At 44.5% G+C, this 15,504-nt stretch overlaps 1 protein-coding gene across 3 annotated transcripts in view; it reads right to left on the reverse strand.

The window, feature by feature from the left end:
• The window catches only part of il15ra (interleukin 15 receptor subunit alpha), a 96,501-nt gene extending 81,575 nt beyond the window's left edge, over nt 1-14,926 (reverse strand). For all 3 annotated transcript variants that reach the window (XM_060843109.1, XM_060843108.1, XM_060843107.1), the window contains exon 1: nt 14,705-14,926. In XM_060843109.1, coding sequence (XP_060699092.1) covers nt 14,705-14,768 — 64 coding nt within the window. In that variant the 5' untranslated portion in view covers nt 14,769-14,926. The remainder of the gene's footprint in view (nt 1-14,704) is intronic.
• Between the last annotated feature and the right edge of the window lie 578 nt (nt 14,927-15,504).

Consider the following 15,504-nt stretch of genomic DNA (forward strand, 5'->3'; position numbering starts at 1 on the left):
TTAAAATCAACCATAAAAACTAAACAGTCCTTCAGGTGCATAAATGCTAATAGGCAGGGTCTGTAATACGCTTATTTGGGCGTTGTAATAATAGGTGACTGCCAACATTTTTCCTCGATTGAAGCCAAGGTAACGTCCTCTTTCATCTCCTATTGCCCTGGAATCTCTTCTTCAAACAGGATACCAAGTGAGGATCCTATCTGGCTGGGATCCAACAGCTTGGATTTTTCCTAAAAGAAATGATGGATGCATGCTTGATGACACACTCCAGGATCTGATCCAGCCATCAACATTTACTGCGAATGACTGATACATTAAACTGTGAAATCCTGACAATTACTTTACTCCTTAGTTTGAACTGAGGGCATTACTGTAAAATGTTATAGAACAATTACTTGTCGTGGAGTCATAGAGATATACAGGACAGAAACAGACCCTTCAGTCCAGCTCATCTATGCCGACCAGATATTCTAAATTAATCTAGCCCCATTTGCCAGCATGTCGCCCATCTCCCTCCAAACCCTCCCTATTCGTATACCCATCCAGGTGCCTTTTAAATGTTGCAATTATATGCACCTCCACCATTTCCATTGGCAGCCTGTTCCATAAACACACCACCCTCTGTATGAAAAAGTTGCCTCTTAAATTCCTTTTATGTCTTTCCCCTCTCTTAAAACTCTGCCCTCTAGTTTTGAACTCCCCAACGTTGGGGAAAAGACTTTGTCTATTTATCCTATCGATGCCCCTTGTGATTTTATAAATCTCTATAAGGTCACCCCTCAGCCTCCGATGCTCCAGGGAAAACAGCCCCAGCCTATTCAATCTCTCCCTGTAGCTCAAATCCTCCAACCCTGGTAACATCCTTGCAAATCTTTTCTGAATCCTTTCAAGTTTCACAACATCTTTCCGACAACAGGGAGACCAGGATTGAAAAGTATTCCAAAAGTGGCCTTACTAATGTCCTGTACAGCCACAACATGACCTCCCAATTCCTATATACTATGCACTGACCAATAAAGAAAAGCATACCAAATGCCTTCTTCACTATCCTATCTACCTACGACTCCACTTTCAAGGAACTATGAACCTGCACTCCAAGGTCTCTTTGTTCAGCAACACTCCGTAGGATCATACCATTAAATGTATAAGCCTGCCCTGGTTTGCCTTACCTAAATGCAATATCTCGCACTTATCTAAATTAAACTCCATCTGTCACTTTTCCACCCACTTGCCCTGTTGTCCTCTGAAGTAATCTTGTTCATTATCTACCATCTAATTTTGATGTCATCTGTAAGCTTACTAACCATACAAAGTTTGTGAGAAGACTTGTAGCTCGGGTGCTCGTTGTTGTGGTTCTGTTCGCCGAGTTGGGAGTTTTTGTTGCAAACGTTTCGTCCCCTTTCTAGGTGACATCTTCAGTGCTTGGGAGCCTCCTGTGAAGCGCTTCTGTGCTGATTCCTCCGGCATTTATACTGGTTTGAATCTGCCGCTTCCGGTTGTCAGTTGCTGTCTGCTGCAGTGGTCGGTATATAGGGTCTAGTTCAATGTGTCTGTTGATAGAATTTGTGGATGAGTGCCATGCCTCTAGGAATTCCCTGGCTGTTCTCTGTTTGACCTGCCCTATAATAGTGATGTTTTCCCAATCGAATTTGTGTTGTTTGTCATCTGAGTGTATGGCTACTAGGGATAGCTGGTCATGTCGTTTCGTGGCTAGTTGGTGTTCATGGATGCGGGTTGTTAGCTGTCTTCCTGTTTGTCCTATGTAGTGTTTTGTGCAGTCCTTGCATGGGATTTTGTACACTATGTTGGTTTTGCTCCTGCTGGTATCGGGTCCTTTGTCCTGGTGAGTTGTTGTCTGAGAGTGGCTGTTGGTTTGTGTGCTGTTATGAGTTCTAGTGGTCGCAGCAGTCTGGCTGTCAGTTCAGAAATGCTCCTGATGTATGGGAGTGTGGCCAGTCCTTTGGGTTGTGGCATGTCCTCATTTCGTTGTCTTTCCCTAAGGCATCTGGTGATGAAATTGCGCGGGTATCCGTTTTTGGTGAATACCTTGTATAGGTGTTCTTCTTCCTCTTTTTGTAGTACAGTGTGCTGCAGTGTGTTGTGGCCCTTTTGGATAATGTCCTGATGCAACTTCGTTTGTGTGTGTTGGGGTGGTTGCTTTCATAGTTCAGGACTTGGTCTGTGTGTGTGGCTTTTCTGTATACCTTCATGGTGAATTCTCCATTCGGTGTTCTTTGTACCATCAAGTCCAGGAATGGGAGCTGGTTGTCCTTTTCTTCCTCTCTTGTGAACCGGATTCCTGCGAGTGTGGCGTTGATGATCCGGTGTGTGTTCTCTATTTCTGTGTTTTTAATGATTACAAAGGTGTCGTCCACGTATCTGACCCAGAGTTTGGGTTGTAATTGCGTTAACACTGTTTTTTCCAACCTTTGCATTACTGCTTCTACTATGAGTCCGGAGATCGGTGAGCCCATGGGTGTTCCGTTGATTTGTTCATATATCTGGTTGTTGAATGTGAAGTGTGTTGTGAGGCACAGGTCCAGTAGTTTAAGTATGCCGTCTGTGTTAATAGGTTCAACGTCCTGTTGTCTGTTATGTATGTCCAGCAGGTTGGATATTGTTTCTCTGGCTAGGGTTTTGTCGATAGAAGTGAACAGTGCTGTTACAATTGGGACAACACCACTATTACATGGCAGGCCAAACAGAGAACAGCCAGGGAATTCCTAGAGGCATGGCACTCATCCACAAATTCTATCAACAGACACATTGAACTAGACCCTATATACCGACCACTGCAGCGGACAGCAACTGACAACCGGAAGCAGCAGATTCAAACCAGTATAAATGCCGGACGAATCAGCACAGAAGCGCTTCACAGGAGGCTCCCAAGCACTGAAGATGTCACCTAGAAAGGGGACGAAATGTTTGCAACAAAAACTCCCAGCTCGGCGAACAGAACCATTACTAACCATACCTCCTATACTCACACCAAAGTCATTTACATAAATGTTAAAAAGCAGTAGACCCAGCATTGAACCTTATGGTACACTACTGCTGACACATCTGCAGTCCAGAAAGCAACCCTTCACCACCACCTCTATGGACAATGCCAATAAGGAGATCACCCCTTTCTTATTTCTTAGTAACACACATCTAACTTCCCTGGATGTACTTGCCAGAACATCCACCCTAAGTACAGCATTAATGTTATCTCTAAACAATAACACCCTCTCTCTCCTCTCTTTCCTTCTTATAGCTGCCAGTCCTGCCCACTCCTGAGCCACATCTCTGAAATAGCTTTTTATCCCAGTCCCATGTCCCCAACCATGCCCTGAATTCATCTGCCTTACCTGTCAAGCCTCTTGCATTGAAATAAGTACAGTTTAACGTATTCCTGATGAAGGGCTTTTGCCCGAAACATTGATTTTCCTGCTCCTCGGATGCTGCCTGAACTGCTGTGCTTTTCCAGCACCACTAATGCAGAATCTGGTTTCCAGCATCTGCAGTCATTATTTTTACCTAGTTTAATTGATCAATCCTACCTTGTTCTCTGCCTTTCTCCTGCCTGCCTTGGCTATTGGACTTGCTTCTTTTCTCAACTGTACCAGCCTCAGACTTATATCTGTTCTCACTATCTCTTTGGGCTCCCCATTCTCCCCAGCCCTCCTTGCTAGTTTAAAGCCCCCTGAGTAGAGCAAATCTTCCCATCAGTATATTAGTCCTCTTCCAATTCAGGTGCAATCTATCCTTCTTAAACAAGTCAACTTTTACATGGAAGAATGATGGTGACAACATGTCACTGTTGACAATTTCCTTAAAGTTATACTGAAGGTGAAGCTTGAAGTTGGCTTATCTCAGGTGTCACTCTGTCCATGTATTAGACTTTCAGTTCTGCAATTGTCAACACCCAAGGATTCAACCTGAATTTCTTCCTTTCTTTATTGAGTGAGCTGAAACCACCAGAAAGTTAACAAACTGAGCAAAACAGCATTTTAAATTACTTAAAACAGCAGCTTCTAAAACTGCATAGCTGCATTCTACACTTTTGGAATGGAGTGAGCCTGTCTGTCGGTAACTACTCTCCTAATTTAGATGAGTGTGAATGACTCATCTCTTGTATTGTTGACACAATCGCAAGGCAGCACCTGTGTGTTCAGTTGGGTGTGTACCAAGCCGTGAGACACAATCACTTTGGACAATGGACCCTGGCTGGGATCGAAATTCCGAGTAAAAAATGAGGTCTGCAGATGCTGGAGATCACAGCTGAAAATGTGTTGCTGGTTAAAGCACAGCAGGTTAGGCAGCAACTCAGGAATAGGGAATTCGACGTTTCGAGCATAAGCCCTTCATCAGGAATAAAAAGGGCTTATGATGAAGGGCTTATGCTCGAAACGTCGAATTCCCTATTCCTGAGATGCTGCCTAACCTGCTGTGCTTTAACCAGCAACACATTTTCAGCTGGGATAGAAATTCCTCCAGCCACAATCTGATCATTTTAATCTTGACACACTCCAATTTGCTTATCGGACCAGATGCCATATCACTTGCTCTTTACTCCTCCCTAGAACATCTTGACACCAAGAACTCTTGAGAATCCTACTCATTGACTACAGTTCAGTCTTCACCACTATTATCCCCTAGAGATTGATTAGTGATCTCAGAGTAAGCCCCATTCTCTGCAACTGGATCCTCAGTTTCCTGACTCACAGGTCACAATTAATGAAGATTGGGGACAAAATTTCATCCTCACTAAAACTCAACACTGCAGCCCCTCAGCAGTACATACTCAGCCCCCTACAGTACTCTCAGTACACCCACGACTGTGTTGCCAAATACCAGACTAATGCCATTTATAAGTTCACTGATGACACCACCATAGTCAGTTGAATCTCAGATGGCAACGAAACAGACTACAGACAGGAGGTGGAAGATCTGGAAAAATTATGCACTGAGAACAACTTAGCACCCAATCCGGTAAAACCAAGGAACTCATTATTGACTTTCGATGGGATGTTACTCACACTCCCCTACACATTAACAGCACAGAGATGGAATGTGTATAGAGTGTCAAGTTCCTGGGAGTGGTCATCAACAACAAGCTTTCTTGAACTCTTCATGTGGATGCACTGGTTACAAAGGCCCAACAATGTCTCTTCTTCCTCAGGCAGCTGAAGAAATTTGGCATGATAGCGAATACCCTTGCCAATTTTTATAGGTGCGCCATTGAGAGTATTCTGTCTGGATGTATCACTACCTGGTATGGCAACTGTACCATTCAAGATCGGAGATGGTTACAGAGAGTGGTGAACTCGGCCCGGACAATCACAAAGGCCACCCTCTCATCTATAGAACCCATCTACCAGGCCCGCTGTCAAGGAAAGGCCGCCAACATTCTCAAAGATCCATCCCACCCTGGCAATGTTTTTCTACAACCTCTACATCGGGGAGGAGGTACAGAAACCTGAACTCACGCACCAGCCGCTTTCAAAACAGTTTGTACCCTACTGTTGTTAGAATACTGAATGGACTCACAAACTCTTAACATTCGCTGTACCCCTGTATTTTTGTTTTTGCCGCTGTTTACCTATTATTTACTTATCTCTGCTACTTAATTCTGACATCTGCCTGTATTGCTCGCAAGACAAAGCTTTTCACTGTGCCTTGGTACATGTGACAATCAATTCAATTCAATTATTGAGTCATCAAGTGAAACTCAGAAAGAGGCCCTTTGACCCAACAAAACCATGCCAGTCATCATGTCCCTCTCGACTGCAGTCCCATTTTTCAGCACCTGGCCCCTTGCCTTGTTCGCTATGGTCCTTCAAGTATTCATCGAAATACTCCTTACATGTTGTGATGGTTCCAACCTTTACCATGCCTTTCATGTAGGGGCTTTCAGACACCCACCATCCCCTGCATAAAAATAAAATCCCCTTTAATCTGCTTGCTCCTTACCTCAAATCTATGGCTACTGGTTAGTGAACCCTCTATAAAGAGAATTTCATTTCACCCCATCTCTCTATGCCCCTCAGAGTTTGTAGAACTCAGTCAGGTCCACGCCTGCCCTCTCTCACAAACTGAAATCAACTGGCTCATGGCTATTGTTGGGGAACAGGTTAAATCAAACCAGTAGCTGCTGACTCCAGGAAAGCTGGAAATTATCTACCATGGGCTTTGAATTGTTCTCGATGCAGAATCCAGAAAGATCATTGAACCTAATCTAAAACCATCCAGGCCAGTCCATCAACAGAAGCTGTACACTCCTGCCATAACCTGTCCTCCCACCCTGCAGCTTACTTCTGTCAGTTTGTCTTCTGCCAGTGAATGTGCATCTGAAATAGCCCGAATCAAAATCAGAAGTATGTTTGCAGCTAGGATACTCCCATTCTTGATCCTACTTAACCTCACTGCAGCTTTCAAAATTATCCACCGAGATATCCTCCTACACTGTTCACAATTTAAGGGGGAGTGACGCCTGCTGAATATACAAGTTCATGCTAGGACACCTTATAATGGACAAAATTGAAATGACAGCGTTGCTTCCAGACACGTGGTTTTAGCTTGCAACATATTTGTTGAGCTCATCATGCAAAAACAGTCATAGAGTCATAGAGATGTACAGCACGGAAACAGACCCTTCGGTCCAACCCATCCATGCCGACCAGATATCCCAAACCAATCTAGTCCCACCTGCCAGCACCCGGCCCATATCCCTTCAAAACCTTCCTGTTCATATACCCATCCAGATGCCTTTCAAATGTTGCAATTGTACTCACCTCCACCACTTCCTCTGGCAGCTCATTCCATACTCGCACAAGCCCTTGCATGAAAATGTTGCCCTTTAGGTCTCTTTTATATCTTTCTCCTCTCCCCTCTGGTTCTGGACTCCCCCACCCCAGGGAAAATAATTTGTCTATTTATCCTATCCATTCCCCTCATGATTGTACTAACCTCTATAATATCACCCCTCAGCTTCCAACACTCCAGGTCAAGCAGCCTTGGCCTATTCAACGTCTCCCTATAGCTCAAATCCTCCAACCCTGGCAACATCCTTGTAAATCTTTTCTGAACCTTTCAAGTTTCACAACATCCTTTCAATAGGAAGGTGATCAGAATTGCATGCAGGATTCAGTTATCTTGATCTTTTGTAATTGTTTAATTTTTAACATGCAATTAAACCAAATTTGTAAGTTATACATGGCTTGGCAATGTTTTGCTTCCACTGCAACAATAAGGAAGATACAGAATAGTTTGTGTTGTGCCACAACTGATAACATCATGGCAGTTCTGTCACAGCCAAAAGCCATACTCCAGTCTCAGCATTCATTATAGATGCACAGTGGCTCAGTGGTTGGCACTGCTGCCTCACAGCTGGCTCTGGGTTCAATTTCAGCCTCAGGGCAACTTTGTGGAGTTTGGCACATTCTCCCTGTGTCTGTGTGGGTTTGTTCTGGGTGCTCCGCTTTCCTCCCACAGTCCAAAGACATGTGACTTAGCTTGATTGACCAGGAATGTGCAGGCTAGGTGAGTTAGCCATGGGAATTACAGGTAAAGGGTTGGACTGGGTGGGATGTTCTTCACAGGATCAGTGTGGACTCAATGGGCTGAATGGCCTGCTTCCACACCATAGGGATTTTATGATAAAGACATCCATCCATGGCTAAAAGTCATACGGTGGGTGTAATCATTCTTATTGCTCACCAACTCCCTTCACAGAAGATGAAAGAATGTTCTCTAGGACTATGAATCTGTTGTCTCAGGTGTGCGTGAGATAGATTCCAAGAGTGCAGACTAGATTAGATTAGATTAGATTCCCTACAGTATGGAAATAGTCCTTTCGCCCAACAACTCCACACTTACCTTCCGAACTGTAATCCACCCAGACCCAATATTCACCCCTGACTAATGCACCTAACACTATGGGCAATTCACCTAACCTGCACATCTTTGGATTGTTGGAGGAAATTGGAGCACCCAGAGGAAACCTACGCAGACACTGGGAGAATGTGCAAACTCTACACAGACAGGTGCCCAAAGGTGGAATCAAACCTGGGCCCTGGCACTGTGAGACAGTAGTGCTAACCACTGAGCCACCATGCTGCCCTGCTACAAAAGCATGGCTTACCGATATTCATTTAATAACTGGAGTGAGATGTTAGAATCAAAAAGAAAGAATTTGCATTTGTATCACTTTCACAGCATCAGGATTTGCATTCTCCGGCCAATTAGGTACAGTCGGTTCTGCTGTTCCGACCAGTAGTTCCGTTCTCATGCAATCCCGCAAATCTCATAATAGCAGCACCATTTAAAATTAATGGGGCCAGAATTGTGCTATAACCATTACACGCTTTAAAAGTTCGCGCTATAGAAACAATGTCAATTGTGTTATAGCGAATTTGCATTAACAAAACATGCATGAACGACCTGTACTTTCTGTAATATAGACACCATTATAATACAAGAAACAGCAGCCAATTTACATAAAGCAAGATCCCACAACATACAGCAACATACTATGACTAGATTAGAGTGGTGCTGGAAAAGCACAGCAGGTCATTAGCATCTGAGGAGCAAGAAAATCGACGTTTCGGGCAAAAGCCCTAACATACAATGTCTAGATCATCTATTTTAATGATATCGGTTGAAGGATAAATGGCCAGACCCTGAACTCTTCAAATAGTGGTAATGGGACCTTTTATGTCCACATGAGCTAGCCTTAACTTAACAGCTCATCCAAACGACAGCACCTCCAACAATGCAGTACACACTCAGCACTGTACCGGAGTGTCAGCCGAGATTTTCGTACTCGTGATCTCTCAGGTCAGCACTCCAGACTCCGACCTCCAGAGTTAGTGGCTGGAATGCTACCCACTTAATAAAAACAGGCACCAAATAACATGGAGGTGGAATGACAAGGGTTACAGCGATTCTGGTCTGTCAGTAAGATAAGGACACAGGTTTCAACACAGAAATGTAAACGAAAATAAGCTGGGGAGCGGCTTGAGTCTCAAACAGAGGACACTGTTTATATATTGTATTAGATAATGAACAGTGTATCAAGTGACATCTTCCAATTCGCACATTAGACTTGTTTAGAAACGAGTAGCAGTTGTCAGCTATCTGACTCCTCGAGTCTGCTTAATCATACTGTATCTCTGACTTATCTTCTACCTCACTACACTTCTTTGTCTTGCCCTATCCCCATCTCCCTTGATTTTATTTAAGTCTTTATAAGGAAATAAAGGAAACATATATTTATTAATTACAGGCTGCATGCAGACATTTTCCAACACCAGCCATAAAGGTTTTAAAACCATTCACCAAAATTAACAAGAGAAAAAGACAAAAGCAATTCTAAAACCAAATCAAGATGAGGAAGGACGTGATTGTAGTCAAATTTTAGCTCTCCCATTTTTCCTCACCTGAAGTAGAGTCTGACGCTCTTGATTGGATGTGATGTTGGCTGGGGTGAGATGTTCCCTTATCAAGGAACTAAGGGAGAGATATTCATTGGAAAAGCTCAGCAGATCTGGCAGCATCTGTGGAGAGAAATCACAGTTAACGTTTCGGGTCACACAACACTAACCCTAATTTCTCTCCAGATGCTGCCAGACCTGCTGAGCTTTTCCAGCAATTTCTGTTTTTGTCTCGGATTTACAGTGTTTGTAGTTCTTTTGGTTTTTATTGAGAGATATTCATTGTTAGACAATAGACAATAGACAATAGACTGAACCAGAGGACACAGCTTAAAAATACGGGGTAGACCATTTAGGACAGAGATGAGGAGAAACTTCTTCATCCAGAGAGTGGCGGCTGTGTGGAATGCTCTGCCCCAGAGGGCAGTGGAGGCCCAGTCTCTGGATTCATTTAAGAAAGAGTTGGATAGAGCTTTCAAGGATAGTGGAATCAAGGGTTATGGAGATAAGACAGGAAGCGGACACTGATTAGGAATGATCAGCCATGATCATATTGAATGGTGGTGGAGGCTCGAAGGGCTGAATGGCCTACTCCTGCGCCTATTGTCTATTGTCTATATTTTCATTGTTCTTTTAGATATGCGGCACAGTCAGTTAGTGAGACTTGTTTTGTTGAGCTGCTCTATACAGATCAATGATCAATGGAGTTGTAACCAATATTTAACGCAAAACCAAACATATCATCTGACTATTATCACATTTCTTGTTGAGGAGAGGCTGTGCACAACTTGTCTGCCAGATTTCCTGTAGTGACCACATTTCAAAAATTTGCTTTACTGGCTGTAAATTACCAAGTACGGAGGTTGTGAAAGATGATATACCAGTGTAATCATTCTCTGTACCTTTCTTTGTGAACTGGCATTGATTCTCTGTCCAATGGGATTGCATGTTGAAGTGAACAATCTAGAATTTCTGACAAAACTCTAGCCCCTGAATATGGAGACAATCTCTTGTATCGGCAGTAACCACAGTGTTTTCGAAAGGGAAGAATACAACTGCTGAAAACATCTCTGGCTGCTGTCTGACCACACTGACAGACCCAACTTATGATAATTTGAAGATCATGAGAAACACTGACCACACAACCACCAATGGCGTCATGAAGCATTCCAGATGTACATTCCTCACATTATGAACTGTAGGAAGGATCCCGAAGCAAAGTCACAAACTGCCAAAGAGCAGAGAAGTATTTTGGTGTCGCAGTTTGTAAAATTATTACAATGTTGCTGTCTCACAAGTGGATCATAACAAATCATTATATCAACTGTCCTGAGTTGTAGCAATCAATCGTCTCTTAAATATTTCCAGGGCTTCTTTTCCCCCTTACTATTTCATCTGAAAGTTTATTTACATGTACACAGCCTGTGTGAAGAATTTCTGCATATCAGTCATAAAATGATATGCAAGCTGCAAGCAAATAAAAATTATTACAATTGGCGTTGCTGATCGCGGAGATGGTATTATCGCTACACTGTATGTCTGGAGACTCTGGTAATATTCTGGGGACCTGGGTTCAAATCCTGCCACAGCAGATGGTGGAATTTGAATTCAATAAATATTTGGAATTAGGAGTCTAATAATGACCATGAAACTATTGTCAATTGTCGAGAAAATCTCACCTGTCCTTTAGGGAAGGAAACTGACATCCCTTACCTGGTCTGGACTATGTGTGACTCCACACCCACAGTAATGTGATTGATACTTAACTGCTTTTTGGGTAACATGACACCCACATCTCGTGAATGAATACTACAAAGCTCAACTTAGCTATATTTCACAGTTTAATTTTCAGTAATATTGTAAGTTAATTTTCACCATGTTCTTACCAGTCTCATATAGTTCTATAAGATAATCTCAGGTTCTCCCTTCTTTGAATGAATTGTCTATTTTCACACCAAAGTCAGAGCTTTGGCAATAGATAATGACATCATTGGTTCTATATTAAATTCAGTTGAATAGCTCCACTGTTTCTTCGCAGCCAGAATAAAATGCATCATTCAAGGAACAGTTTGAATAGAGCTCTGTACAAATTAATCATTACCTCGAATTACTTTACAGAAAACATTACCACTGGCACATTTCCTTTGAAGTGACTTGGAAACTTATCCCTGTTTAACTGGAACTGGCACTAACTGCTGGAAAGCCATTCTAATAGCTTTGAGAGTGTACCTGCACCACAGAGAGATTGCAATGATGCAAGAAGGCAACACAACGTCTCCCTCTCAAAAGCAACCACAGATGGGCATTAACTGTGACCGTGACCTTGCACTGCACACTGGTATGTTACAAAGTGCAGGACTGTGTACTGAGGGATGCATTAAAGCTTGGGGCAGCTGTTACCAAGGGACAAACCACCGTCTAAGGTCTTTCTGCGGGTCGGCTATGTTTTGAGATGCCCTAATGGCGTTAATGGGAATACAAGTAGTTTCCTTTCATGTTTAGAAAATACCTGTTCTATCACAATTGAATTGAAAGACTAATGAGGAATGACAAAATTCCTCTGTATTCTCCGCAAGTGCAGACAGAACTGTTTTGTGCTTGATGCATTTACTTACAGATAATTTATGAATAAAGTGTTTATTTAAAATAAAACAATTTGTGATGAAAACATCCCCAAGAACAGTAAATTCAGAGTTTTTGAATCCAGTACATTGGTGCACCTTGGAGACCGAGGTATCAGAATGCTGAGTCCTTCCTTCCGAACTGTAAGCCAAATATTTGTGCCTGCCTGCAACTCACCTCCTGACTCCCTAGTGCCTGTCCACCATCTATAAGGCACAAGTCAGGAGTCTGATGGAATAGACCTCAATTTCCTGGGTGAGTGTAGCTTCAACAATGCACATGAAGCTTGACACAATCCAGGACAATGCAGTCCTGATTGGTGCCACATTCACAAATGTTCACTGCCTCCACCACCGATGCTCAGTAGCACCAGTGTGCACTCTCTACAATATGCACTGCACAAATTCACTGGGGCTCCTTAGACAGACTACACCTCCTCCCACCCTGCCCCCTGTAAAAACGCCATCCCATATTCCCAATTCCTTTGTCTCCGCCGCATCTGCTCCCAGGAGGACCAGTTCCAACACCGCACAGCCCAGATGGCCTCCTTCTTCAAGGACCGCAGATTCCCCCCAGACGTGATTGACGATGCCCTCCACCGCATCTCCTCCACTTCCCGCTCCTCCGCCCTTGAGCCCCGCTCCTCCAACCGCCACCAAGACAGAACCCCACTGGTTCTCACCAACCTCCGCATACAACGTATCATCCGCCGCCATTTCCGCTACCTCCAAACGGACCCCACCACCAAGGATATATTTCCCTCCCCTCCCCTATCAGCGTTCCGCAAGGACCACTCCCTTCGTGACTCCCTCGTCAGATCCACACCCCCCACCAACCCAACCTCCACCCCCGGCACCTTCCCCTGCAACCGCAGGAAATGTAAAACTTGCGCCCACACCTCCACACTCACTTCCCTCCAAGGCCCCAAGGGATCCTTCCATATCCGCCACAAGTTCACCTGTACCTCCACACACATCATCTATTGCATCCGCTGCACCCGATGTGGCCTCCTCTATATTGGGGAGACAGGCTGCTTACTTGCGGAACGCTTCAGAGAACACCTCCGGGCCGCCCGGACCAACCAACCCAATCACCCCGTGGCTCAACACTTTAACTCTCCCTCCCACTCCACCGAGGACATGCAGGCCCTTGGACTCCTCCACCGGCAGAACATAACAACACGACGGCTGGAGGAGGAGCGCCTCATCTTCCGCCTGGGAACCCTCCAACCACAAGGTATGAATTCAGATTTCTCCAGTTTCCTCATTTCCCCTCCCCCCACCTTGTCTCAGTCGGTTCCCTCAACTCAGCACCGCCCTCCTAACCTGCAATCCTCTTCCTGACCTCTCCGCCCCCACCCCACTCCGGCCTATCACCCTCACCTTGACCTCCTTCCACCTATCCCACCTCCATCGCCCCTCCCCCAAGTCCCTCCTCCCTACCTTTTATCTTAGCCTGCTTGGCTACTCTCTCTCATTCCTGATGAAGGGCTTATGCTCGAAACGTCGAATTCTCTATTCCTGAGATGCTGCCTGGCCTGCTGTGCTTTGACCAGCAACACATTTGCAGCTGTGATCTCCAGCATCTGCAGACCTCGTTTTTTACTCCTTAGACAGCACCTTCCAAACCTACTCCCACTTCTATCTAGAAGGACAAGGGCAGCAGATACATGGGAACACCAGAAAGTTCCCCCCTAAGCCACTCACCACCCTGACTTGGGACTAGATCACTGTTCCTTCAGAGTTGCTGGTTCAAAACTCCCTTCCATACACTGGTGTGCATACATTGAATGTGAAGAAAATTATTTTCACCCAGAGGTTGGTCAGAATCTGAAAGTCACTTCCTGTAAGGGTGTAGAGATAGAAAGCCTTATTAGATTGGAGAAGTATTTAGATGTGCACTTGCAATATCTCTAACTCTAGACTGCAGCGGTTCAAGGCGGGTGCTCACCACCGCATTCTCAAAACCAAGTAAGCACGGGCAATAAACGCTGGCACAGCCAGCACTGCCCTCATCCCAAAAATAAGTGTTTAAGGATCCTCCCCTTCACATCAAGCCTTCCAAAAATATGTTAGTCCTAAATTTGCTCCCTGCCTTTATTGCATTGACCTCTGTCATTTACACTGTGCCTGAGAAAATAATTCCAAACACTCCCTAGGATCTGGTCATGCTTATCCTAAATTAATTTCCCAGGCAGAGTTGCACAAACAAAAATAACCGTGTGAGTCTTTGGGAAGAAAGGAACCTCACTGTCCTGAATATTTTGTTGATAAATGAGCAACGGCGACAGCTAACCCGAGGTGGTAACCATATTCTACATGCGAGTCCAAGTTTAGAGATTCCCAAATACGGTAGAGGCAAGGGAAGGACTTACATTTATAAAGCGCCACCGGGCGTCACAGGTACATAGGAAGATTATTGTGTCACACTGAACAGGGGCAATAATCTTGGCAAGTGCATCTCTGTGGGTAAGGTTAAAAATCACACTATTTCGGATTATAGTCCAATCTGGTACTTCTAAATAAACCTGTTGGACTATAACCTGGTGTTGTGTGATTTTTTAACATTGTCCCACCCCTGTCCAACACCGGCATCTCCAAGTCCTGATGATAACAGTAGCGTTGTTCTGTACAGATGGCATTTCATTGCCTTTACAATGTGCTTACCTTTAAAAGCAAAGGTTGCCTGAAACATTGACCAGAGCAGAAACAGCTGCTTAATCCGAGCCATGTGGAGGGCGATCGACAACAGCAGCTCAATGTCTTCTTCCAATCCCAGGCCGCAGTCCTTCCATCCTCGGGACCCCTCGCTTCGTCCCCCCTTTTAAACAGATCCTTTTAAAGGAGATTTTCAGATGATCTTTACCCAGGGCCGTTCCCACCAGCCTTACGCTGCGAAGGCAGCTCATAGACATTGTGTAACTTTCGCTTTCACTTTATATTATCTGTCTTTAAAATCACACCCTCTTCCCTTTAACCCCTGCAGCGTGAAATTCCTAGAAACATGTGAAAAATCGGGTTTTCCAATCCTGAAGCTAGGGAGTGGGCAGCTGGAACAGATTCAGGAGCAGAGGGCATGGGCAGGAGGTTTGCCCTCCCCAGTGAATATGAGTTAAAACGGTTCGGTGGAATGCAGTACTGGGAAATGAGCAAGGGTGTTCTGTTTCATCTCTGTTTACCCGTATGCCACAATGGACAACAGAATAAACGACAAACATGTGCAGACTAAACCGGATTTACTGGACTTTCCCCGTTCAGTTTCCTTATGAATAAGGCTCTCGGAAACATGGGATATTCCCTGCTGCAGGGCTCATTTCACCCCCAACCTTCCTGTTAGCAGGAACATTCTGCTGACTTCGCCCCCTCCCAACCTCACTGAAGCTCATTTCCTGGCACTCAACCCTTAGCATCCTGCTCTTGTACAGAGCTGAGTGTTGGGAACAAGGTTGTGAATTGGCTGGTCTCTG

The sequence above is a fragment of the Hemiscyllium ocellatum genome, chromosome 23 (genome assembly GCF_020745735.1).
Source record: "Hemiscyllium ocellatum isolate sHemOce1 chromosome 23, sHemOce1.pat.X.cur, whole genome shotgun sequence".
Lineage (NCBI taxonomy): Eukaryota > Metazoa > Chordata > Chondrichthyes > Orectolobiformes > Hemiscylliidae > Hemiscyllium > Hemiscyllium ocellatum.